We start from the raw sequence: 24,386 nt of genomic DNA, 5'->3' as shown, positions 1-24,386 counted from the left end.
GTAATCAAGTGTTGTTTTCTTTTTCACGTAGGGATATGGTGTTCTTTCATATTTGAACTAAAAATCAAACGGCTGGATGTGTAGTCCTTAATGAAGCATATGCATTTCACTATTTGTTCGATTATTTTTTAATGCGATAAAAATACTTTTCAAATGTTTTCTTAGCAGGACGTCTGAATTCTTCTGATGCTTTAAAAAAATTGTTTTTTCGGAACATCAGAACATTTTTCTGCTAATATTGTTCTAAAATAATTACATAAATAGGATGCATCAACAATGAATAATAGGTCAAAATTGTTTTGTTAGAATGCTTTGTTTTGCAGAATTGCTTTTCATTTTATAGTTAGTTAGTTAGTTAGTTAGTTAGTTAGTTAGTTAGTTGGGTAGTTCATAGTATGAGTATAGATTGTGTTTAGTTTTTCTGTTCCGTTGTTATAGATGTTCACGAAAGCATGTAATGAGTTCTATTTTTTCCCCTAATAATTCCTTATTTTCTTGTTACCTTATTTCTAACTTATGTGACATTTTTATGTTAACATTTTTATGTGAAATATAACTAAAAATGTGATTAATAAAGTAATATTAGCCGGATAAACAATATTTGAATCATTTTTTTCCGTACTTTCATAAATTTCTGTGGAAGCTGCTATAGATACTGCTAACGATTGCGTTGACATGCTTGTAATACTATTTTCGTTGGTAAAGATGGATGTGGATATAAAGGAGTTATTAAACGTTATGGAACTCGCAATTGCTGCATTGGTTTGGAGGGTAGTTTGTAGTGTAGTATCATTGGCTTGCAGTGTGCTGCCATTATCGAACAATGTAGAGGTCAGTGCAGAAGATACCGTATTGGGTTGATATGTTGGTGGTTGATATTGCTGCTCCAACCAGCGCTCTATTTCTTTACCCTTGTCACGTATCCAGTTGAGGTTTTCACTAGATTGTTCTAGACTTTGCAGCATATCTGAGTTGCGTAAATATCCTTTTTCAAAAAGTTTTGCCATGAGATTTTGAAGGCGTAGGTGCATGTTTTCGCTAGCAGTTTGTTTTGCCATATTTTTAATGATAGAGCTTATCGCTCTTCCTCCGAAATTTCCTTTATTGTAGCTAAAAATAAATAAATAATGTGTAAATATCTAAGTTTCGCGAGTTATCATCGTTGGACTTACTTAATATTGATCTGATCCATATAGCGTTCCAGGAATAATGTGGAAATATTCATACCTAGGATTCCGTTACTTAAAACAGAAAGCAAAACTCTTTCTCGTTCCTGTGGAAAATAGTATACACCGTTTTCATCAATTGTGGTATTGAGCAATTTTGTGAGGAATTCGCCATTTTGCGTGCATCCTAAAGCTCGAATTAACTCAGAACGATATGCTTGATTTTGTGAAGCTTGCATTTGCTTCCAAAAGTAATTAAAAGCATCATAGGACGCACTCCTTAAACCGTTACAAATAATCGTTTCCCTTAAATCGGGGTCTATATCGGGTGTAAGTTTTCCAACAACACTTTCCACTATAGATGTTGAATCATTTAAACAGCGAAGTGATCCTACTTTACACGTCCATGCAACAACAATTTCTCGTGCCATTCTTTGCATCAAGGAATCCTCTTCATGAGTCACTATTCCCATATGTTCATAAATTGGATAAAGGAATTCAAGACAGTACCGAAGCCAAAGACTGTATGATGATGAGCCATTGAGAAGAACACTTAAAATTCGTAAATTCCGGTCAACGGCAGCCCATGGTACATAGTTTAGTTCTTTAGATAAATAACGTAATAACTGCAAGGCAAGTTCGTAGCTCAATCGTCCAGTACGGGCGTTATTCAATGCATCATCTATTAGCTGGGCTCGATTTAAATGATGAATAGTGCTATGATTCTTACTAAGGGTTATAACTATTAGGTTCCATAAATTGTCGTCATAGTTGATTCGATAATATCCTGTTTGCTGTTTGTTAAAAATAAGCCAATCATCACATGTCCAATTTTGATTAATGTCTGGAATGAGCTCTTTTGTTGTTCCTGAGAGCCAGCCTGCAGGAATTGTTATGTCAAAGTTTGGTTCAAGTGCGTTGGCAAAATTATACGGTAGTATCCATGTTGTGCTTGGGCCTTCGATATTATTCTTAAGAAGATATCTTTTTTGTGAAATTATTATTGAACAGTTTTGAGTTCTTGATACATGTAACACAGGATAGCCAGCTTGTTCAGTCCAGGATTTTAGAAGTTCGTTGGCGGTTGGCATTGATATGTGAGGAATTGGCAATAAATCCATTACTTTTTGCATAGTTTTCGCAAACTGTTCAGGATTCACGGCTTGTAGGGCATTTGTCTGAAGGAAATTGATTAATGTTCGTCGGAAAGCCTCTTTTCCAATAGCATGATGGAACATGCGGAGTACGGCTCCACCTGGCAAAAAATATCAAACATCAACATGTAATATAATATCTAAATATTGCAATTTAGCTAAACATTAAACAACAGTAGAATATACTAGCCTTTGTCATACGCAATATCATCAAATATGTTAGCAATTTCAGTTTGAGTATTGACATAGTAAGTCATTGGGCGCACCGCAATTAGAGAATCCATCTCAAAAACATTATGTGTTTTATCTACTGTATACGTTTGTTCTATTTCGAGCTCTGGAAAGACCTTATTTGATGCGTAATATTCGAAAAACCTAGCGAATCCTTCTTTCATCCACAGATAACTCCACCATGCTGGAGAAACATAATTTCCAAAATAATGGTGTCCGATTTCGTGACCGACAATCGTAGCAATTTTTTTCTTTTGCTTCATTGGGGATGTCTCGTAGTCGTAAAAGAAATTTTCTTCCTTGTACGTTATCTAAACAACAAATACTGGTTAGCTATTATTGTATAACGTTTAATTATTCCAAGAATCCTTACCAAACCATAGTTTTCCATCGCACCAGCTGCAAAATCAGGTATGGCTACGTGATAAATCTTGGGTAGTATTAGATCAATTTCTAAGAACTGCTCTAAAAAATTTAGGGTTTCAAAGCCCGCTTCTAGAATGAATTTTGTGTCTTCTTTCCCAAACGCTTTTGGACGATTGAACGCCTTGTGCCTGAGATAACCATTGTACGACGTTTCCTGAAAGTTGCTCACTACAATGCCCAGTATATACGTCTGCATTGGTGGCGTATCCTCAAAAGTTGTTACAAGTAGTCCTTCCCTGGAGCTTTGAGGAGATACAAAGAAAATTAATTAAATAAATTGTAAGTGACTTATTAGACACTTACTCATTACGAATATCAATCGGTCGTCCATTTGAGAGTACTGAATAGTCAACACCGTGTACAACACGTAACCCAATCGGAGCTCTTATGCCAGGTTCATCATAACAGGGAAAAGCGTGTCTCGCGTCTGTCGATGAAAATTGTGTTGCTGCCAACCATTTTACCTCTCCATCCCCATCTGTATACGATGATCTATAAAAACCGGCATTGTCTTCACGTAAAGTACCGTTGTAGGTTATTTCTAAATAGTATAATCCTTCCAGCGCTTGCGGAGAATTAATGTGTAAAAACTCTCGTCGCGAATCCAACGTATAACTATAATTATCATTTATAATGATCCGCTCCCAACCTCCCTGCTGATACCATAACCGCACATGAATAATATCTATTTCACGATAGTTTAATGTGATACTGTTCGTTGATCTGTTTTCCTTGGTCTTCAGCTGAATCGTCACTTTGCCTTCAAAGCTAAATCGATGTGAACCGATTGAATCGTCGTGTATTCTGGTGGTTATTTCGACGTTATATCTTATTGGGTACGTGTCATTCGGCAAACGAAAGTTTTGATCACCATTTTGCGCTACTACCTGCACTAGTAACACAATAAACATACAAGTCACGAATGAAAAGCTTAACTCAATAACTTTTGTAGGGAAAAAATAGTATGTCTTCCCCATCATCTTAACCAGTGGGCTGCCATGCGAAAACTGGCAATACCTTTTTCAAAATGTTTACTACCATGCACTTCTTCGGATAGATACGTTATCTCTGAATCGTATCGATTAAAATGGAATTTAATTACGGGAGTAATCAATATCAACAAGCTATACGGTTAGAGTATGTACGATTGAATTGTTAAATGCTGTGACAATGCATGTATCAAGAAAACACGATTACCGATGAGACATTGTATAACCTTTGATGTGCAAATCTTTGCTTTTTACGAATGTATAAAAGCAATTAAAAAGGGTCTCAAGCAATCTTTATGACAACTGAAATCACAATTGCTACTATCAATAAGTGCGCAACGCTCATCAATCATGTATGTCTTATCACTTTTCAATATGTGGCGCCATGATCAATCAGTAATAGCGGCCATGATCAATCAGTAACTCTTATACATATATTTGCTTTTAGGTAAAAATGATTGTACTCTTCCAATCGCACTTGTCGGGATTTTTAAATAGCTTCTTATCAGGTGTGACCATGAATTGTTTTTTTATCTTCGCCGTCTTCCAGCTATTCAGATTGATTTGGTTACTGTCATTGTTTGGCGCATTGTTTTACTTCATATCAAGAGCCCCGTTCCCGTCCCACATTCTCATCCTAAACCCATCTTACCGTAGTAATTTTTTTCTTATTAGAATTGATTAAAAAAAATTGATTCCTTAGTGCCACGTGCGTAATTCTTTCTTAGATATGGAACTAAAGACCCTTCGCCTCCTACTGCAGGACATGGATTTTTTCGGAATAGCTGTACTTAACTTTCGCTTCGCTTTCGCGGATAGAGGGTTAGACTGTTGGTATCACTGCACGATTCAATATGAACTACGATTATATGATAAAACCTAGGCATGTCGACGATCAAGTGTATGCTGCACTGTGAGTTATATTTCCCCAAAATTAGTACACCCCACAAATAAGTAGTAGTAATTTATGTACTTGGTCACATCGTCCCGTTTCAGATGCAACCTAATTAGATTCACAGTTTCGTTGAAAAAAACACATCGATTCAAAAAACGCAAATCTTACCAGAAAAGATCGCAAATCTTGTATGAAAAAAGACAGTTCATGTTGAGACCGCTTTTTTTTTTATTGAAAATAGTGCAAGACTTCATCTTTAGACACTCTTTACATTTGCTTCATCTCGGTATAACGAAGAGAATGTTAAAATCATGGATTTGTAAAGAACGTTGCTGAACGCTAAACGCTGAAGAAAACAGATCAAACGTAGGGTTTCGGGTGGGACCGCAACAGCGTAAATGCATGGGCATGATAATTCAGTAATTACATGAATGAAAGCAGAACGGTGCATGCGGTTCGCCTTTTTTACAATTTTAGAACAAGAAATCTTCACAGGCATCTAAGGGAATGCGAAATTTTCCCCCCTTTTATCGTACAACCCCCATGTTTAAGAAATGCATGCTTAAAAGTTATGTTAGTTGTTTGGCTGCATTTTTGATAACATTTTAGTAAAAAAATTACATTAAAAATTGCGTTGCAGGAATCACAAATCACCGCTGATCTGACCATTTTTGCTGAATACAAGCTTGCTGAACTTGTAACATTCTGTTCCGTTTTGGTGAAAGCATACCGTTCCGTTTCAGGAGCTTATTTAACGCGTGCAAGCTGGATTGCCTTGTTATCGTTCTAGAGCTAAAGCAAAACCCTTGTTATCGTTCCCCGGTCAAGGATTGGTTTCCAAAGCGATATTTCTCGCGAGATTGCGAGCAAAATTGCTCATATATTTTTGTGAAACAATCTCATTCGTCTGGAAATAAATAACGCGGCGAGAAATAGCCGTGTGTACAGAAAAAGCTAAAGAAAGGAGGTGAAGTAAATTTGTTGATTAGATGTACTATAAGAATCATACCTAGTAATTCACCTAGTAAGTTATAACTTGAACATTAATACTGGAAAAGACAAGAGGCAGGATAAAAATCTCGAACAATGAGGTAACTACGTAAAATTCCTTTTTTACCGTTTTAATTTTCTTCAAATTATTGTTCGGGAAAACGTGTAACAAAACCAAAAAGCTATGCTTATCTAATCCATCTATAAGCATCATAGTGCAGCATTGATTCATTGCTGACGAGCATTTATGGTGTAAATGAGAACAATATATGATGTGATTAAGAATATCTTATTCATTTGGAAAAATAAAGTAAACATAAGAACAATATTGCCAAGCAAAAAGATAATTTAACAAACTATCTGTCCTCTTTTCATGCATGCGATGCGCAGACTCAGAACGAAGTTACCTAGCATGTGGTTGATATTACCACGAATCGACAAACGAACAAGCGAGCTGTTGCTGATGTGACTATCAAAATTTGGATAGATCAAAATTCACTCATTTGCTTCATACTCAATCATAAGAGAGCAGTGTTGAGAGCTAGTACTCTCTCTACTACGGTTATTAAAACTTAATGGTACAATATGTTTGATTGTGAATAGCTTGCATAAATCAGAGAAGTGGTGTTATTTTAAACAAACGTAAACCTATTAATCTGATATGAATTAAATAAACAGTGTTTTTTTTAAAGTGCTTTACAATCGCAGAATAAAACGTAAACCACTTTGATTGAATCGCTTAAACAAATCGTTTGCAAAAGTGATAAACTGTTATGCTGTTCACCTGGATAAACTGATGTGTTGGATGACTCTAAACAATAACAAAAGTGAAGTAATATAATTAATTCTAAATATTCAATGACTTATTTATAAGAAATTATTAGTTTATGTTATATGTTAGGAATAATTTGTTATATATTCAAAATCATTATGCTATTTATATCTTATAATCTCGAATATGATATATATGCTAATTTATAATTATGCAATTGCCGTTAGTTTTTTTACATGTATAAGGACGGACGAGTCGTATTTGTAATAATAAAATGCTGTTTATGTTATGAAAAAAAAAATTAAATTTTAGACTTTGTTAAGTTTGGTTAGCACAAAAACAGGCTAATATCTTTAAAGCTAAAGCATAATGTCCTTATTATTTCTTATATCCTGAATACCCGCATTATTGCAATTTCCAGTTGTTACGGTTTAGTTTACGTGCTTTGATATTCGATCAATATTTGCCTTTTTCATAGAATATTTCAGTACGATTACTTTGTTTTCTGCGGTTTAAGTATAGAGGAGCTTACTGTTGTCAGCCAGTAATCCGCAAAACTTAAAACTTTTGCTTTTTTTACTTTAATTTTTTTGAGCGGTTAATTACGGACGGAGCCGTATTTATTCTTTTTTTTATTTTGTTTTATAAAAAGCAGATCGGATCAGTACGACTGAGTACGAAAGAACAAAAGTTTTGAAAACATCATGAATAAAATATTTGAGCAAGACAACTGTCATGTAGAACTTTGCACCAGAAGTAGAAGCAAAAACGAAATCGTAAATTAGGTTATCACCTCCGTGAAATTGAATTGCAACAAATGTTATTCGTAGAGTAATCTCCGGGAATATAGCCCCGTAACACATGGTCGATTTTACCGTCTATATGTTGCATATACATTTATATATGAGTATATAATAATATGTAAACAAAACATGTGTATTGATTTTATTACCGCACACTCGGGTATATAGGACTTTTTTATTTTTGATAACTCAGTTGGCATACACATTTTCTTCAGCATTTTATACGGTCGTAGTTCTGAATCCAACAGGTTTCCCACGATTACATACCAACATTTAAAATATTTTTTTTTTCAATAAAAACTTTCCAGAAGTGATGACCGATAAACATAAGTTACACACTATGGTCCTGGGTACCACGTTTTAAATATTTTAAAATAATTTTGAAATTGATACCATGTATATCGAACAAGTCCTAAATATGAGACATGCCGAAGGACTTTGGGGATTTAGGAATAATTCTACAAATCATTTTGAATAAAATCGGATATATTGTTATTCTATTATTTGAACATTGGTATAATTTTGTTATTCAATGATATAGATTATTCTCAATATAATCTATTAAAATTGCTTTTGAAATAGTAGAGTATGGGAATTGCTCATGCACCTGTAATGCTTTTATCATTGTATGGGAAATTTCCGAGAATGATAATTTCGGATCCTATGTGCGCCCCGTCTTTAAGCTATGCGCGCAAGGAACACGCACCGATTTTGCTTCTAAACCTCTAATTAACCTCTAATTAATAGGCTTTAAAGATATGTGCACTGCATAAAATGATTTGCTTGTATTTAAACATATCATAAGTACCAAATGTGTGTCGATGAAGTAATGATGAACGCCAAAAATAGTATTACCACAGCAAATGAAATATTCTACGACGACTTTCCAAAATTGACAGACAAGTGGTTTGTCTCATCAAACTTATTGTATTTCCTCGAAAAAGATTCTTACAATCTGCATATATTTTCGTTTTATAACACGTAACAATGGCTAGTAAGTGTTCTTCTAAGTGAAATAATCTAGTTGACGCATTTGCGGCGATAAGAATGGCAATTTTTAGAACAGCAATCTCCATGGTTGGTGCACTGCAATGGTAAATGTTAATATCGTTGAATTGTATTTTCTTAAAAATCTGTTTATACAGCAAAGAAATACGAAAATTCAAAATGATATAAAACATAAACTACACACTTACTCTGTCACCTACGGCCATACATGCTCTTTGATGCTGGCGACTTTCTTGCGGCGTTTGTCCTCCGAATCTTGTGATAAGATCGTCCAGATCACGCACTGGAACATATGGCCCATTGTTAACTGATGGTTGCGTTAAAACAGTCTCTGGTACACCCAAACGAATTTCAGTTGAGCAGACAGATTTAAAACAAGCGTTAGAACAGCATTCGTTATTATTTAAACACTATAAACAAAATATAAAGATAAATGAATAAGAATTGTATCATTCTTCGAGGTTTCATTCTTTTTTGTTAATACACTTACGTAAAACCCATTTGAAACACATTGCTTTGCAGTGTTTGTAGCATTGATGGAGGTGAGTGAACCACCAAAACGATTAGCCGTTGTAACTGATGTCGTTTGTTTGTTTTGAGATTGAGGAGTCATAAGCTCATAGGAATTGACGCATTTATAAGCAAAACTAAGGCAACTTTTAGAACAACATTCAGATGAAGTTAAACACTGTAAAAAACAAACTCATAATAGTTAACAGAAGGTAAAAAGAAAAGCTTAATTAAACGGGAGCTTACATATTCTCCAACAGCCGCACATTTTGTTGTATTTTGTAAAGTAGAATCGCCAAAGCGATTCTTGATCGCTTCTGATCCCTGATCTGATTGTTGGTGAATAGATGACCCTTTTAAAACGTTGTTGGTAACACATTTATAAGAGAAGCTCAAGCAGCTTCCAGAGCAACAGTCATTGGGTGTAAGACACTATAGAAAAAAAATCATATAATATATCAAATGAACTAAGTACAATAACTTCATTTCATTAGTTATTAGATAATGTAAGGGAAATTAGAACACTATTCATATTGGGATAATGTGTTTGCTGATCTTTTAATTGCTGGTGATTATTAAATAATACAAAATTAATTATTTTAGTTGTTAAATTACCGAGGGTTTTGCATAGAGATATTAAAAGATTTCTACCTTTCCACCAAATAAAATGCTCACATGCTACTTATTGAGCTACGCGCTAGTTGTAGAGCCTCTTTATAGTAAAAGTTGGAAGGAAGAGGCTTAACGAGTCGTTCCTAAACCTTATCGTTTCGAGGGGAATTTTTGTACTTGTTATCTCTAGGAACTGTTATTTTGTACCCCTGTAACTTGCAAATGTCAGGGTGTTATGATAACAAATGTTATCTGTTAAATGTTTGACCCTAGATTAACATATAATACTTTTAAAAAATGATACCTACATATTCACCAATTTCAGAACATTTCTTGATAACTATTGAAGAATTCGAAGATTGTGCGGTTGTACTGGTAACAGCAAGAGCATCTTCTCCAACACGATTTGACAAGTCCATCGGCGTAACAGGATTAGATGGCTCGCGAGTGTGAGAAACATCCGATAAGTTTGGATTGTTTAATTTCACACATTTATAAGAGAAAAAAAGGCAGTTTCCCGAGCAACATTCACCATGAGTAAGACACTATCAAGATGAATAGAAAAATGGTATAAAATAAAAACTACGAAGAATACATTAACAATATTTTTTCGGTAATTTCTATAAAGATTGATGTTCTTTTTAAATGTTTTAACAGCTCTACTTACATACTCTCCTTCTAAAGCACAAGTTTTTTGAGTTAAACTAGTACCGCCATCCCCACCAGAACCGCCAAATCTATTTTCGAATGTATTCGACACTGGTATCACTGTTGATCCAACAGCGGCACTTGGTGGAACAGGAACGCACTTGTAAGAAAAACTCAGGCAACTTCTTGAGCAGCAATCATTGTGGGTCAGGCACTAGAATATTTGATAAATAAGGCCAACAAGCAGTTGAGTAGATAAATGAGGTCTCGGAAAGATATAGCTTGCGCCTTCAATGCGTTTTTTAACATCAAATACTTACATACTCTCCATTTTGTGCACATTTTTGATTTCCTCCTTGTCCATATACAGTTATGATTAAAACTAGCCAAACTACTACTAATGATTTCATTTTTCTTTTTCTTAGATTTGACAATGTTTCTGCCAACCAATGCCCATCCGAAGATATTTTCTAACAAAACAAAGAACTTTAGTACCGTCAATCAAGCAGAACAACGAGCTCTTCAAGCTCCAACACTCGATCGTAAACTACGATTCTTCAAGCCTGTTTTGTTAGTCCAAGCCTGATCTTTCCCAGCTTGATCACAGATCACAGCCACAGCGGTGTGGATTGGTGACTTTGTCTCGTACACGTACACTTTAATGAATGACCTTTGATTATCGGTTAGCGCAGTATTGGTGCAATTCATAACCGACGTCAGAAAGTTTCCTGAAAATAAAAATGGAAAATACGATTTACGATTGGTAAAAGTTCAATATTCCCATAAAAGTACCCCGGATTCGCGGTTCGGGGTATGACTAAAATTTATAAAACATCTACAAGTCATCGATTGAAATGTTAAAGTAATAGGTGATATTTTCTTTGTCATTTACAATTCATCTGATGGCTTATTGATTATTATATTCGTTACTATCGCATATTATTGAGTATTCGATAATAATATAAAGAATATATTAACAGCAAATCGATGGTTTAATGAAACCATACACATCAAATATGCATTACTCATTGAGTTGAATAGAGTTGCAATTGAGTTGACTCATATTCAAAAGCCGGTTTTAGAACGGTAATTTCTTATGGAATTCCCCAACCGGATAATTCAAAAGAATTGTTTTCCATGTGACGAACGAATGCCACATTCGTTGTTCGTTCAAGTATTGGTTAACTCGCAAGGTATATGTTAGTATTTGATTGGAAGAAGTACGTGCGTACGTGTAAAAGAAATATCGTTTCGTTTATCGTTAATCGTAAAATATTAGTTTTTTTTTCTATTATAGAGCTATAACTTCTTCAATAAGAAACCATTGGCGAACGATAGTCTACTAAAGAATGATGAAATAATGTAACAAAATGCCGTTTCGAAATAAAATAATGTCTCAATATATTTCGATTTCACGAAGCGTCACCATCAAGGTAACGTTGATTGTGTGTGTTTGTACGTAACATGATCGAAATAAACTATGCACATTCAAAAATCTGTTTGAAATTTTGTGATTGGAAAGGTGCATAATAATTTTATGAGAATAAACAATAAATACATTATCACAATCAAAGTAACACTCAACAGAAAATGTTAATTGATATACAAGCGAACTATAATATCGTAATGAAGAGCATTCATGTTATGATTTTGGGACGATATATCATTTAGATTATGATACAGATTCCTAAGGAAGCTACTACAAGATTTTCTAGGAAGTTGCAATACACTATAGTTTGATTGTCATTAAAGGCAAATTCGTTTCTTGACGAATCAATAACAGTGTCCATAAGTTCAGTGTAATAGAGCAGGGCTTCACTGTTATCATAGATATTCCAATTAATGTTCTCCATGAAATATTCATCACAATTGAAAGCGATATCGTAAAGCAAAAGAAAACTGTACTTTAATATTAATAGAACTACCATTCATGCGACTTCAACCCCTTGTTTGTACTCTAGCAAGCCCAGCAGCGTCATAAAAAGCAACTGCATCGTATCGTCGTATCGGAAAAATAAGCTTGATCTTGGATTTAGATTCAAGCAGACTACATTTATCATGCAAAAATAGCCGTAAGTTTTTTTTAAGTTTGGCGGACCAAAAAAAAATATTTTGCCAATTATGCTTGAATAATTCTAGTTTTTAACTTTTAACTTGAAATTGATCCTGCAAATCGTACAAGCCAATTATGATACATACAAAAGGTGTTTTAGTTACATTTGTTATATACAAACACTGAACGCATGAACTGCTGATTTTTTAGTAGATATTTATTAATTAATCTCCCATGTAATTTTACTCACAAAATTAACATCAGGGAGCGAATATGGATTTTTTGATGAATAATACAATATAAAGTTATCACATGTTTTACTTATATTTAAAATACATCATTTGATACGAAAATTTGTTATTGCAGATATTTCTCTGCCTTATTATTTTTACATTTTTACAAATATTTTACTACTCTTTAATATAGTGGTTGTAGAATATAAAAATATTATCAAGGTATATGTGATGGCCCTTGTTCTTCCAAGTATAGTTATGATACTGTTAAAGCATAGCAATAATTGTGAAAGTTTGACTTGGGACTTTAAATGCTATGTTGAAAAAGACACACAGGTAGACAGGTATTCATTCTAAATATAATTTAGTGTAATGTTTAGTGTATAAGGTGAAATTTACGGTAACTTCGCATTTTGCTTCAAGTAATTTTCGGTGTTCATCCTTCAAGGAAATATAAATACAATAGTTCTGCTCTTATTCATTTAGACCGACATGCAGTTTACACTTCAATTGAAATGTTTAGGCAAGCAATATTTTGTAATACATGCCTGTTATTTTATTCCAATATTTTTACAGGTTCTACAGCTTTCGTATCATCAGTATAAAATTGATTTCAATGAAAGTAAATGGAAATATCGAAGATGGATGTTGATGAATCAAACGTCACGCTATCATCAGTTTTTTCTATTAGCACTGATTTTATCACACAATGGTAAGTCTACGTTAATAAACTGATTTTATTTATCTTATTTAAGCGGGAGTTAACATATTTTGTTACATCAATTTTTTTTCTGAATAGTGTAGAATAACGAATTATTTTAAAGATCGTATCGTGCAAATTTTGGGATTAATCGAAGCAAAACTGATATGCATATATACATTCATTTTGTCACTTGACAAAATGCGTGTCATGTATTCCCTTGCTACATTCTGTAAAATGGTTGGTACGGATTTGAGGACAAAGATGACTATGTGCATATGGGTCGATTGAAAATCATTTTGCGTTATAGCTTTATCAAGTCGGCGAATTTAACTCACCAGCGTTGATGTTGCGTTGATGGTATGCTTTTTAAGTTCAAAACTAGATTGCTATCATAGCCGAGCGTATAACATATTGTATAGCAAGTCGTTAAGTTTGAAAGATGCTATCGTGGCTCTACATCTTTATAACACTTTAAAAAAATATTAGTATTAGTAATAAAAATATATTATATATATATTGGGTCCCTGAATTAGTTGTTTCAGTTTTGCTGCTTTTTGGATTTTCACGTTACAGACATAGAACGTTCGGGCCAACAAAAAAAGATAAAATAAGATTTAAAGAGTGTTGTGCACTAAAAACCCGCTATTGATGGAGAACATTATCGTCAATAATTGATCCATTTGAAGCGAGCTCTGACTAGAAAACGGTCAGAATGGGATAACCGACATGATAAATTTGTTTTCTGAATATAACTGCATAACATAATAAAGGCATTGACTATATTGCAGTCTTTAGCTGTGTATATTTTTATATAAATTACAATCAGATTGACATCATTTTCAATACAAAGAGAAATGTGATGGACATTACATGGACAGAAGCTAGAAGAATTTCTATAAAATGTGTGATATGTAATGTATCATTCAATATAAAAATAATAAGTTCTGGGACCTTAATAACTTTTGTATAAAGTTAGTCGTTTTCAACACTTACTTTAACTACCATAAAATGCGACATTATTATTGATTATTGATTTCACCTTTTCTCGTTTAATATTATATACAATGTGTTTTATATGCAAACAAACGATATAAGGTTATATACGGAGTATAAATAGACGTCATCAATGTTTGGAATGCAACACGTTATCGGGTTTATTGATATCACAAAAAGATAAACATCAATGATTCCGTGTTACTTTAGCTCCGGAATTAGTGACTTTGGAATTTAAGAAATGCTTCACAGAATTTTCAAAAAAAGACCCACAGTACAACAACACACTGGCAGAAATGTTGGATCATCATTTTATTCGAATATACATACTGCACCTGAGTTATTTTTCCTCTTCTACAATTCTTCTAATCTGAAATATAAATTTAGTTAGACATAGAGAAGATATGTATATAGACACACACTTTTTAAATAAAATGCTTTAAATGCCAATACTTTTTTTGTTAGGTCTGAAATATCAGATTATTCAAGTCAGATAATTTACTGTAACACGTTGTGACAATAACGCGCGTTTGTGGCTTTAGAAATATGGCACATTTTTTACATTTACATTTAGATGTTCAACAGAAGGATTTTTTTTACTATTTCTTATTTGTTATTAGGCTAAAACTACAACCAACAAAAATCGTAGTCTCGCGACTACTAACTACAAGTATGCGATAGTAAGCATGAAATTTATCAACAGTCAATCACATTTTACGCCTCTCATTTATTGTATCCCTTTTTTCATCTACATCTTCCACATGAAGAATACTCGTTGAAACAGAAGATGATGCTATCGCGAACATGTTATTGATTTTATTATTATGTTATATATTATAGTATTTAGCTTATTTATTTATTATTTCCTTCACCATTCTATTATGTTTTCAGCCTAAATATTAATGCACTTCCACCAACCTATATAGAAAATCATGAAATAAACAACTTAATATTAGGTTGGGAGAAAGTAATCGATTATTTTTGGGTATGTTCAACATCTTACTTACTTTTATACTTGTGATGCTCTGTTTTATACCCAATTTAATTTTTTGATGATTTCATGATTAGTTGGCACTTTAAAGGTATTGTTTAAATCCTGGTCTCATAAAAGTTTTCATTGTAATTGGTGAAAACCTTTAGCAATCCATTTACACAATTTACTCCGAATTCCTATTTCTCATTAGCCAAAAGATTTTGTAACGCGCGACAGTACAGGGCTTGGTTTGAACTTTAGTTATTAAAGACACTTGTTGCTTTGCTATTCTTTCCAATCGTGAACTGCCAAAGGTTCAGTTGTTGTAGAAAGAGAGATCTTCATTACGGAGGGGCTTTGGTTATTTCGGGTAAAAAAATGGCTTATTTTTGACGATTTTTAGTGAAGAAACCATTCAATTTTATTTTTACAAAATAATTTCTTATTAAACTACAACTTTTCAAGAACATTAGGTAATTTTGGGGAAAATTTGATCAAAACTACGTTCATGGCATCCAATCAAGAAATGCAAGTTTGCAAAAATTACCTTTTTTCGGTGCCCATCGTAGCCACGTGCTGGGTCATCAGAAATATACAAATGATAAATATACAAAATATACAAATATTATTTTGTTAGATTATAAGTTTATTCAGGTAGCCCCATGAAGCTTTTATAGAATTTCCATTTTTTTAATTTTTGGCAGGTTTTTGAAGTTGAAATAGTCATGCTTTTTTCGATATTGCCTCAAACAACGAGCTTTACACAATAATAAACATTATTTAAAAAAAAAGAATCAACAATTTTTATAAAAACTTCACGGGGCTGTATTGTGTATTGATTATGGGTTCAAAATTTCAAATTGATCGGTCCAGTAGTTTTTATGCTACGATGGGCACCGACTTTGAAAACGTAGGTCAAAGTCGCGAGATGCTTTGAGCCATGTATTAAGTAATCAATATTTTTGTCAGTTTGGCTTCGATTGATCCCAAAATTTTACACAATACACTTGAAAGGATAAGCACTCATAAAGAAAAATAAATACGAAAAAATAACATAAAATACCGAAGCGCCCTTAAGTCTTACGGAAACAGTTTATGATTGCGACTGAAATCATCAGCCTTAATCTTCATGGTCGTAAGCCCTAACTTCCAGCGTTTAAACTACTACATCACGCATATGGCCGGAATTGAAATATTCCTAATCATTAATCATCATCCATAAAATAAGTCTACTCTGTTTGGTCGGGGCTTTACCAATTTAATACGACATACACTATTCTTCTATTTTATTTGATTTGTCACCCAAATATTGAGCTGTTTTTTTTAATCCAGTCCTGTCGAAATGTGTTAAAACATCACCAGGTAATAACATATACTAGTTCATTTCCATTGATTCCATGACATACATTAATTACTTTATCTCCAAATTAATATAAATATTAATTCGGTTCGGATCGATAGAAACAAAAAGAACTATGAATAAATACCATATTTACCTCAATAACTCTATACCTTTATTTGATATCTGTTTTTCATTACAGGAAATTAAAACGCAAGCAAGAAAAAAATTGTAAATTATTTTACAAACGGCTCAACTTACTGCGCCATGCTAAGTGTCATCAATTAATAGATATTCCAGTCGACAAACGGATATCGGAGGCAGGTAGAAAACATCACGTGGCAATAAACGTTGTCGAACATAATCCCTACCTAAAAGAAAGTTTTGACGATATTTGGGATTGGTTTACAACTGGTAATTTTAGCCGTTGGGGATGGATGAACGAATCTAGTTTCAGTTTCAGCAACGACACAAATAATACCTCTCCATTAGATTCATATCAAAACATAGCGAACAATCTCTCTAGTTTCTATCGAACAACAAATCAAAATGATTATATGTCACAAGTATTACCACCTTTCGAAATATGGCAGACAATACTGATAGCAATATGTTTGGCTATTTGCATTATTCTAACAATTGGTGGGAATATATTAGTCTTATTAGCATTTATTGTAGATCGTAGCATACGACAACCAAGCAACTATTTCATTGCCTCGCTAGCAGCAACAGACATGTTAATCGGTAAGTTAAGATGGAACTCTTGTTAATAGAACAGATTTTTAACCTGTTTTTGCTTTTGCTTGCTTGGCGCACATACTATGGATGCAGGAACAGTTTCGATGCCATTCTACACCGTTTACGTGCTTATGGGATATTGGGATTTAGGACCTCTCCTTTGTGACTTATGGTTATCGGTAGACTACACAGTATGTTTAGTTTCTCAATACACTGTTTTATTGATAACCATAGACAGATTCTGCTCTGTAAAAATAGCTGCTAAGTACCGAAGCTGGCGAACAAAAAGCAAAGTAATCTGGATGGTAACCATTACATGGATTATACCCGCGCTGCTATTTTTCATATCCATCTTTGGATGGGAACACTTTGTCGGTTATCGTGATCTATTACCAGGACAATGTGCAGTGCAGTTTTTAAAGGACCCTGTATTTAACACCGCCCTTATAATAGGCTATTATTGGACCACACTCGTTGTATTGTTTGTTCTATATGGTGGAATTTACAAAACTGCGTACGATATGCAAAAAAAAAGTGAAGCAAAACAGCGCAAAATGCAATCAATGGTAGCATTAAGTAGTGCGATGACTGGTGTTGCCGGTCGGGCTGCTGGGATTGGAATTTCTAAAACTCAGGGCCCGCTTCTTAGTACAGACAAACTTGCCACATCTTGCTTAGTCTCTGGCCAAAATGTGCGCAGAGACCCACCAAACAAATATAATGAATATCCAAAGACTGTACAGAGTCGAATATTGAAATCTACATCTGGAGAGAAGCGAAATATGAGCACTCAGTTATCTATGCCACAAAGCTGTTCCAATTCAAACTCAAATGTAGTTGCTGCACTAACAGGTAGTGAAAGAAGTTATGCGCCATTTTGTAATACATACATCAGTACATCAATGACCATATCTAAAGAAGATGGTACGGACGTTGACAAAAGCGAACGCTCCAGTAGCCCTGGATTCGATTCAGATGATGAAAGTGCTCCTCACGCTAAAGTAGAGCTGGAACAGCGTGTAAAAACAAATGGGAAACGCACATCACTAGCGGGGTTGTTAGTTGGTGCTGCCTCAGCAACTGTTCTTTCTTCGCGATACCAGCATAGAGATATGTCGATAACTGCTGCAGAAGCACTAGATTCTGATTTAAGCCTCCAAAACTCCAAGAAACCCGTCAAACGTCCTGTTTATGGACCAGATATTCTTCCAAAAATAAGTGAATTAGGTGACCTTAGCAAAAAGGATGATGATTTATTGGTTCACGGAGCAAAGCAGGAAGAAAACGTGGTTTCCCCTTCTAAAACAATTCCACTCGAATCAACTTTATCATATACACATACTATAACCCCTATTAAATTAAATAACGCAAGTAATATTGTCGAAAGTGTGCCAAATATGATAGTTACATCATCATACGGTTTCCAAATAAATGTACCTTTTGAGAGTTCAAATGATCAACCCGATTTCGGACGTAAGAGATTTGATGGCGGATATGACGCGTTGGCTAGCATGGATGGGGCTGACTTAAGATTTATGGACGAAAGTCAAGAATTGGCACAGGCGTTAAAGTACCCGATTGTTAGTGATAATAATATCAACCAAACACTACTTCCTACAGAATCATTGACGCATTGTCATGACCAAAGTTTTGCTAATCCTTCGCTTTTGCAAAAAGCATTAATCCAAGCCACAGCATGCTCTCAACAACCACCCCCCACTGTCCTCATTCACACCCTACGCATGGATAATGAAGAGACGTGGGGAGATCTATGTGATCAGTCATTAGAAAATACTGCAAAACAGGAAAGCGCTAAAATACCCAAGATTGCAAGTATGGGGACGTCGCTTCAATGCTCTCTTACAAAAAAACAAACATTGATTGAAAATCTAGAACAACATCCAAAACTGCTTGAACCATCCATCAACATAACCAGCACAGAGAACACTAAAACAGATGCTCAGCTAAATGACACCAGCAGTAATAAGGAAGTTTCCAGCAATAACACAACATATATTAACCAAGAGGTGTTCAATAAACACGGATTGCTTCAAACAATTGGTATGAGGATAAAGGGTAGCAACAGAAAGTCTGCTGCCGTTGCTTTCATGGGTATAGGTCGACAGAAGTCAAAATCAGAAAATCGTGCAAGAAAGGCTTTCCGTACAATATCATTCATATTGGGTGCCTTTGTTGCTTGCTGGACGCCCTATCACGTTTTAGCATTAGTAGTAGGATTTTGCTCTAAACCACCGTGTGTAAATGAACATCTATTCATGTTTTCTTATTTTTTGTGCTATGCAAATAGCCCTATGAATCCATTTTGCTATGCACTAGCTAATCAGCAGTTCAAAAAAACCTTCACTCGCATATTGCGAGGAGACCTGCATGTAACATAGGTTCGTAAATTTGGGCGAATAAAACAAATGAAGTTGAACTGATCAAAAAACGGCAAGTCAATATCAACACGCATTACAAAAAGGTACATCAATACAGGTACAGGAAGAGCAATTTTTGAAGACACATGAATCGTCCATGTACGGGACAATAATAGTACAATAAGCTTATGGGATGTTAGGGCAGCGGCACAAGAAACCTAAATTCCAGCGTTAACTCAAAATGTAATGCTAAACAGCTTACGCTTGCCGTTTACACGCTGTCAAATGATTCAAGGTTCGCAGAACGTAAACGCTGTTTGCAAATGAGTGGGCTCGCAATATGTTCTTTTTGTGGTTTGCATCGATAGCGTGTGTTCATTGCTCTTGTGTTTCATCCTTTTCTTCCGCAAAAGGATCCTAATTTTCTCATAAAATCGAAGTATAAATTTTCTGGTATTTATTTGTAGTTTAGGCTAGAGTTTATGCGAGGTTTACGGATCGTCTGGCAAAAGCTTTATGCTTGTACACTTTTAAAATAATGTACTACATAATTTATTGGTTGGATTGAAGTTCATCGTTAACGATATCGTTCATCAATAACGAATAAAATTTAGTCATTGCAAATTTAAAAAAACTAATACCAATCATAAAATGTAGGACTGCATAGCTGTCTTAGCTTAGGGCGGTAAATATTTAAAGTTCAAAATTGAAATACAAAACTTGGAGGGAAACATAATCTTGAGCTATACATGCTCAATGAATGTTTATTTAATCAGATTTGCAATAACATATGAATAAAAGTATTACTAGAATAAAAATAAAAATGTTTTAGCATAAATTCCATTTTAAATATTTGTTTGTATCAATAGACATGCAAAAAATATTACAATCATCCCTAAATAAATGGATTAATGAAAGATGTGATGATATGAAGATATTTTTATAGTAAGACCCGAATATATAGTTATTGAAGAACATGCTACCGACCACAATGAACTATTAAATTATTATTATATCTAGATCTATAGGAAATTGAACCTCTCCTTGAAATCATTTGTGCATTAATACTACATGAGCTAATACACTACGTGTAAATAAATATTAGTCGAAATGCTGAACATGCTCGTACCTATTTGATATACATTGCATATTATATTTTATAATGAAATAAACACAGTCATACTAAAAAGATAGGAGCAAATTTTTCGGCCATATACAATGTGTAAAGATACTAATAAGAATGATATGTAAGGGAAATGTGTTGTTTTCAACAATTAAGCGAAAAAATAAATTGTGATTATACTTTATTCCTTTAATAATAAATATGTAGCACATGTTAGAATGAAATTGATTGCAATGAAGAATATTTAGTTTTAATTGGTTGAAAAGTAGATTGTGACATGACATGGTTCTTTTCTCACAAAATATAATGATTTATAAATCCGTAATTCGTAATTAAAAAAGTACTTAAATCAATTTTAGTATTGAAACTCATGACGATTTCTTGCATAGAGCCCCTATAAAGAAATAGCTATAAGTTTCTAAAACAAATACCTTTAATGATTTAAATAATAAATTATCAAACTATTTTGATAGATTTGACATCCGATTACTTAGATGAAGTGACCTACGCAAAACGATACTTAATAGACAATATTTTTAGAACAAATATGCAGAACTATCAGACATATCAAGTGCTAAGGATTACATTACAATAATTATAAATTTAATCCAACCAATAATGAAGATATCGTATATTATTCAATCGACCTAAGCGCTTAACATTTTCTTCAATATTAAAAGTGCCAATAATACAACATTTGAACGAGTACCGTTCAAATCTAAACAGGTATTAGAAGTAATAGTTGTGCACTGTGAAGAAACAAAACAAATGGAAAAATAATATATGTAAGTTTAAAAACAACTCTGTCTATTTTGTACGTTCAACACAAATATGAAAAATATATTATATAACAGGTTTTTCATCTTTTTTGTTTTTTTTTTAAACTGTACCCGTTGTAAAAATCTAAAACTGAAGGTAATACAGCCATTGGCGCTCTGAAATATACTCTTCATAACATAAAAAATCGTATGACTACTCTTGCATTTCCTCCCGAGGGTGATGAAAACCAAAATTCGCTAAACCGACAGTTACCTCAATATGATGGATACGTATAGTATGTATCGAAATATAGCTTTAATAATTGGTTGTTTGAAAACGGTGAAATAGCTATAAACGGTCGTGAAGTTGTGTCTTTTATGACGTACGTGGTTATTTACGGTTATGTGGTGGTCAATGGTAAAATGTATATTGAATGTACAATTGTACAGTTTTATAATCTATTAAAACATTGATTAAAAGCCATTCAATATTAAGTATATGTTAAATGATCCCAAACGGTGCTGGTAGGTTTAGATTCTCGAATGCCTTGAAAATATGCGATCGAGTATCGGTAATAATTTATGTTTGTATTATTTATAAAGTAATGATAAATATGACTCAAATCTACCGTTTTACAAGCTATTTATTATCTTTATTGTTTGCCATTTTATTGTAGATACTTAAACAAATTTTGACGAACCCATTCTTTCGTAAATTGTAAATGATTTCCGTTGCATTCGAGGAATACGATTTTTTCCTCTGCGTCCATCAGTTTCAAGCCCAAACGATCCTTTGAAGAAAATTTGAGAAATATTTTATTAGTGCCTTATATGAAAGAATCGAGGTTGATATTTACCTGTAGGTATATATCACTTTCGCGAAGACTTTGGGTTTGTACGTCCTGTCCAGGTTTGTAATAACCAAACCATTGCGAATCCAATGGCTGGACAATGCTGTCTTTATTAAATCGAACCATTACAAATTTCTTCAAACTCCGTAAGTTTTGAATGTATGAATGGTTGATAGCCCTTTCGTTGTTAATATCAGCTAAAAATGTACTAGAGTTTTTATACATTATCTCGTTCAGAGGATCATGCCAATAAGTTGCTTGAACAAGATGATTTTGCATGAAATCAGTGTAAGCAGCATTTTTCAATATCCGTCTAAATCCTTCACATGTCTTGCTGCTCAATGCGGGGCAGTTGGGTAATCCGAAAACACCTTGATGTTGACCTCCTAATGTAATCAAGTTGTTCATCCGCGGCCACGGGCATCTTTGGGCTAGTGCTCGCCTAAAATACATAAAGCAAATTTAAGTGTTTATGCGTTAACAAAGAGTGAAGCAAAATCATACATAAACTGGCCTCCTTGTGAGAAACCTATTCCGTTGTAGCCGTTGACTAAGTTTGTATCGTTCATAAGCTCTGTACAAACCGATTCCACCTGAATGCAATGAAAAAATAAACATTATTGAATTCGTTTCCATCAATTTATTTAATATGCGCCGTGACTACAGAATCTCCATGTTACCATATAGGGTTTCTTTTTTAAATAAGGAAACGACTATGCGCGTGACCAGACCATTATCTCACCTGTTTGTTGGGATGAACAAAATATCCGCTTTTCAAATCGGCAACAATAGAGTTGCCGATTTCAATCGACTTGCTATAAATACCGAGTTCTGTTTCAAGAAATTTTTTAAAGCCACCCACACTGAATGGAAAACAGCATGTATCACCTGCAATAATATCAAAAAATGTTGAACATATCTTTATACTGCATGTTTCAGATGCGAATTAGAAAATTTTACAAAATTAAAACATTTTTCAGTTTGCTACAAGATAGAGAGTACGTCCGAGCAAGCATTTCTCCTGAGCAGACTTTCCATTGCGATATTTTGTTGGCATCTTGGCTTTAGAATTACAAGTTGAAACGCCGTTTCTCATGCTCGAAATAAGGTTAAGGTTTCATTCATTCCAAGTATCGGTCCTTCTGCCGAAATCTAGGGTCCGGACGGAAGTCCTAAACATTTCAACTAAAGAAGGACTTTAATATCCGTAATAGAATCGTGGGCATTACTAAACTTGTTGTGTGCACGAATGCCGAATAATTATAGTTTCGAAGACAGAAATTATAAAATAATATATCTCCCGAAATAATGGCACATTGGACATTCTTTCATTGTATACATGATGTTGCATTCTTGGTATAAAATATGAAATTTCTCAGTAAGAGTAACTTAGAATTCCAACATATTTGTTATACCCCAAATAAACCATCTACATTTAGTCGACTCTCACGATACACGATTTTTTGGTGAAGTTCTGTATGTCTGTATCAATTTTTCCTATTTCCCACACTATATCACACTTACCCATTCCATGCCATAAAACAACCGGTAGTTTTTCCGGCAAAACAAACTTGGTCAACAGAACAACCAAAAATATAAAAACGTGTGATTGCTTCATATTTAGCACTTGCAATTTAACTTTGTCGTAAGTACAATAAGGCAATAAGGCTTTCGTGTTGCTGAATGAATGATTGAATGAATGATGCGAATTGGAGTTGTGGCTTGGAACTAAACTTAATGTTTTTCGGATTACAGTCAACAATAAATCTGCGGCACTGCAGATGCGGCACTTGCTGCAGACACGGTCTGTTGTACAAATCTCTAGAACTAGTTTGGATCGCTATAAAGTAAAATTCACGATGAAAATATTGGTGATAATTTCATTTATACTTAAAAGCAGCATTTCGATTATCCTGCAAGCTGCTTTTTCATAGCACTAATAGAATAATTTATACATATACATAGCGTCATGCATATGGAGTAGAGTGTAGTTTTGAGAAAAAAATTGTTTGTATTGGGATTATTGCTTTTTGTTTTATT

General features: G+C 33.9%; 4 protein-coding genes across 6 annotated transcripts; 1 reads left to right on the top strand and 3 right to left on the bottom strand.

Moving 5' to 3' along the window:
* Positions 1-233: 233 nt before the first annotated feature.
* Positions 234-3,995, bottom strand: LOC125948372 (aminopeptidase N-like). Its single transcript, XM_049674351.1, has 5 exons — positions 3,281-3,995; positions 2,925-3,219; positions 2,511-2,862; positions 1,173-2,421; positions 234-1,110 (listed from the first exon to the last, which is right to left on the bottom strand). The coding sequence occupies exons 1-5, from the start codon at positions 3,955-3,957 to the stop codon at positions 528-530; spliced, it is 3,156 nt and encodes a 1,051-aa protein (XP_049530308.1). The 5' UTR covers positions 3,958-3,995; the 3' UTR covers positions 234-527.
* Positions 3,996-6,362: 2,367 nt separating this feature from the next.
* LOC125948373 (muscarinic acetylcholine receptor M3) lies at positions 6,363-21,898 on the top strand. Of its 3 annotated transcripts, XM_049674354.1 has the most exons (5): positions 6,363-6,429; positions 6,530-6,683; positions 13,067-13,202; positions 16,701-17,242; positions 17,330-21,898. In XM_049674354.1, the coding sequence occupies exons 3-5, from the start codon at positions 13,117-13,119 to the stop codon at positions 19,633-19,635; spliced, it is 2,934 nt and encodes a 977-aa protein (XP_049530311.1). In that variant the 5' UTR covers positions 6,363-6,429; positions 6,530-6,683; positions 13,067-13,116; the 3' UTR covers positions 19,636-21,898. The 3 variants fall into 3 exon arrangements, with proteins under 3 accessions (XP_049530311.1, XP_049530310.1, XP_049530309.1); XM_049674353.1 differs by having other exon boundaries at positions 6,382-6,678; XM_049674352.1 differs by having other exon boundaries at positions 6,382-6,683.
* On the bottom strand, positions 7,591-10,763 carry LOC125948376 (uncharacterized). The gene is made up of 7 exons (XM_049674357.1): positions 10,525-10,763; positions 10,224-10,418; positions 9,865-10,101; positions 9,191-9,376; positions 8,925-9,122; positions 8,623-8,844; positions 7,591-8,512 (listed from the first exon to the last, which is right to left on the bottom strand). Exons 1-7 carry the CDS (start codon positions 10,612-10,614, stop codon positions 8,447-8,449), a joined length of 1,194 nt encoding a protein of 397 aa, XP_049530314.1. The 5' UTR covers positions 10,615-10,763; the 3' UTR covers positions 7,591-8,446.
* Positions 21,899-22,121: 223 nt separating the features above from the next.
* Positions 22,122-24,080, bottom strand: LOC125948380 (palmitoyl-protein thioesterase 1). The gene is made up of 5 exons (XM_049674363.1): positions 23,871-24,080; positions 23,089-23,234; positions 22,851-22,939; positions 22,353-22,788; positions 22,122-22,286 (listed from the first exon to the last, which is right to left on the bottom strand). Exons 1-5 carry the CDS (start codon positions 23,962-23,964, stop codon positions 22,164-22,166), a joined length of 888 nt encoding a protein of 295 aa, XP_049530320.1. The 5' UTR covers positions 23,965-24,080; the 3' UTR covers positions 22,122-22,163.
* Between the last annotated feature and the right edge of the window lie 306 nt (positions 24,081-24,386).

The sequence above is a fragment of the Anopheles darlingi genome, chromosome 2 (assembly GCF_943734745.1).
Source record: "Anopheles darlingi chromosome 2, idAnoDarlMG_H_01, whole genome shotgun sequence".
Classification (NCBI taxonomy): Eukaryota; Metazoa; Arthropoda; class Insecta; order Diptera; family Culicidae; genus Anopheles; species Anopheles darlingi.
Note: the sequence above shows the minus strand (reverse complement) of the source record. Positions and strands in the feature narration are given on the sequence as shown.

Coding starts and splice junctions, on each gene's coding strand:
- LOC125948372 (XM_049674351.1), bottom strand. CDS start 3,957: ATGATGGGGAAGACATACTATTTTTTCCCTACAAAAGTTATTGAGTTA. Junction 2,422..2,510: donor TGATATTGCGTATGACAAAG/GCTAGTATATTC, acceptor ATTTTTTGCCAG/GTGGAGCCGTACTCCGCATG. Junction 1,111..1,172: donor ATGGATCAGATCAATATTAA/GTAAGTCCAACG, acceptor ATTTATTTTTAG/CTACAATAAAGGAAATTTCG.
- LOC125948376 (XM_049674357.1), bottom strand. CDS start 10,614: ATGAAATCATTAGTAGTAGTTTGGCTAGTTTTAATCATAACTGTATAT. Junction 9,123..9,190: donor GTGCGGCTGTTGGAGAATAT/GTAAGCTCCCGT, acceptor TGTTTTTTACAG/TGTTTAACTTCATCTGAATG. Junction 8,845..8,924: donor GTGTTTCAAATGGGTTTTAC/GTAAGTGTATTA, acceptor TTTTGTTTATAG/TGTTTAAATAATAACGAATG.
- LOC125948373 (XM_049674354.1), top strand. CDS start 13,117: ATGGAAATATCGAAGATGGATGTTGATGAATCAAACGTCACGCTATCA. Junction 13,203..16,700: donor ACTGATTTTATCACACAATG/GTAAGTCTACGT, acceptor TTTTCATTACAG/GAAATTAAAACGCAAGCAAG. Junction 17,243..17,329: donor AGCAACAGACATGTTAATCG/GTAAGTTAAGAT, acceptor CTATGGATGCAG/GAACAGTTTCGATGCCATTC.
- LOC125948380 (XM_049674363.1), bottom strand. CDS start 23,964: ATGAAGCAATCACACGTTTTTATATTTTTGGTTGTTCTGTTGACCAAG. Junction 23,235..23,870: donor TGTTTTATGGCATGGAATGG/GTAAGTGTGATA, acceptor ATATTATTGCAG/GTGATACATGCTGTTTTCCA. Junction 22,789..22,850: donor TCACAAGGAGGCCAGTTTAT/GTATGATTTTGC, acceptor TATGTATTTTAG/GCGAGCACTAGCCCAAAGAT.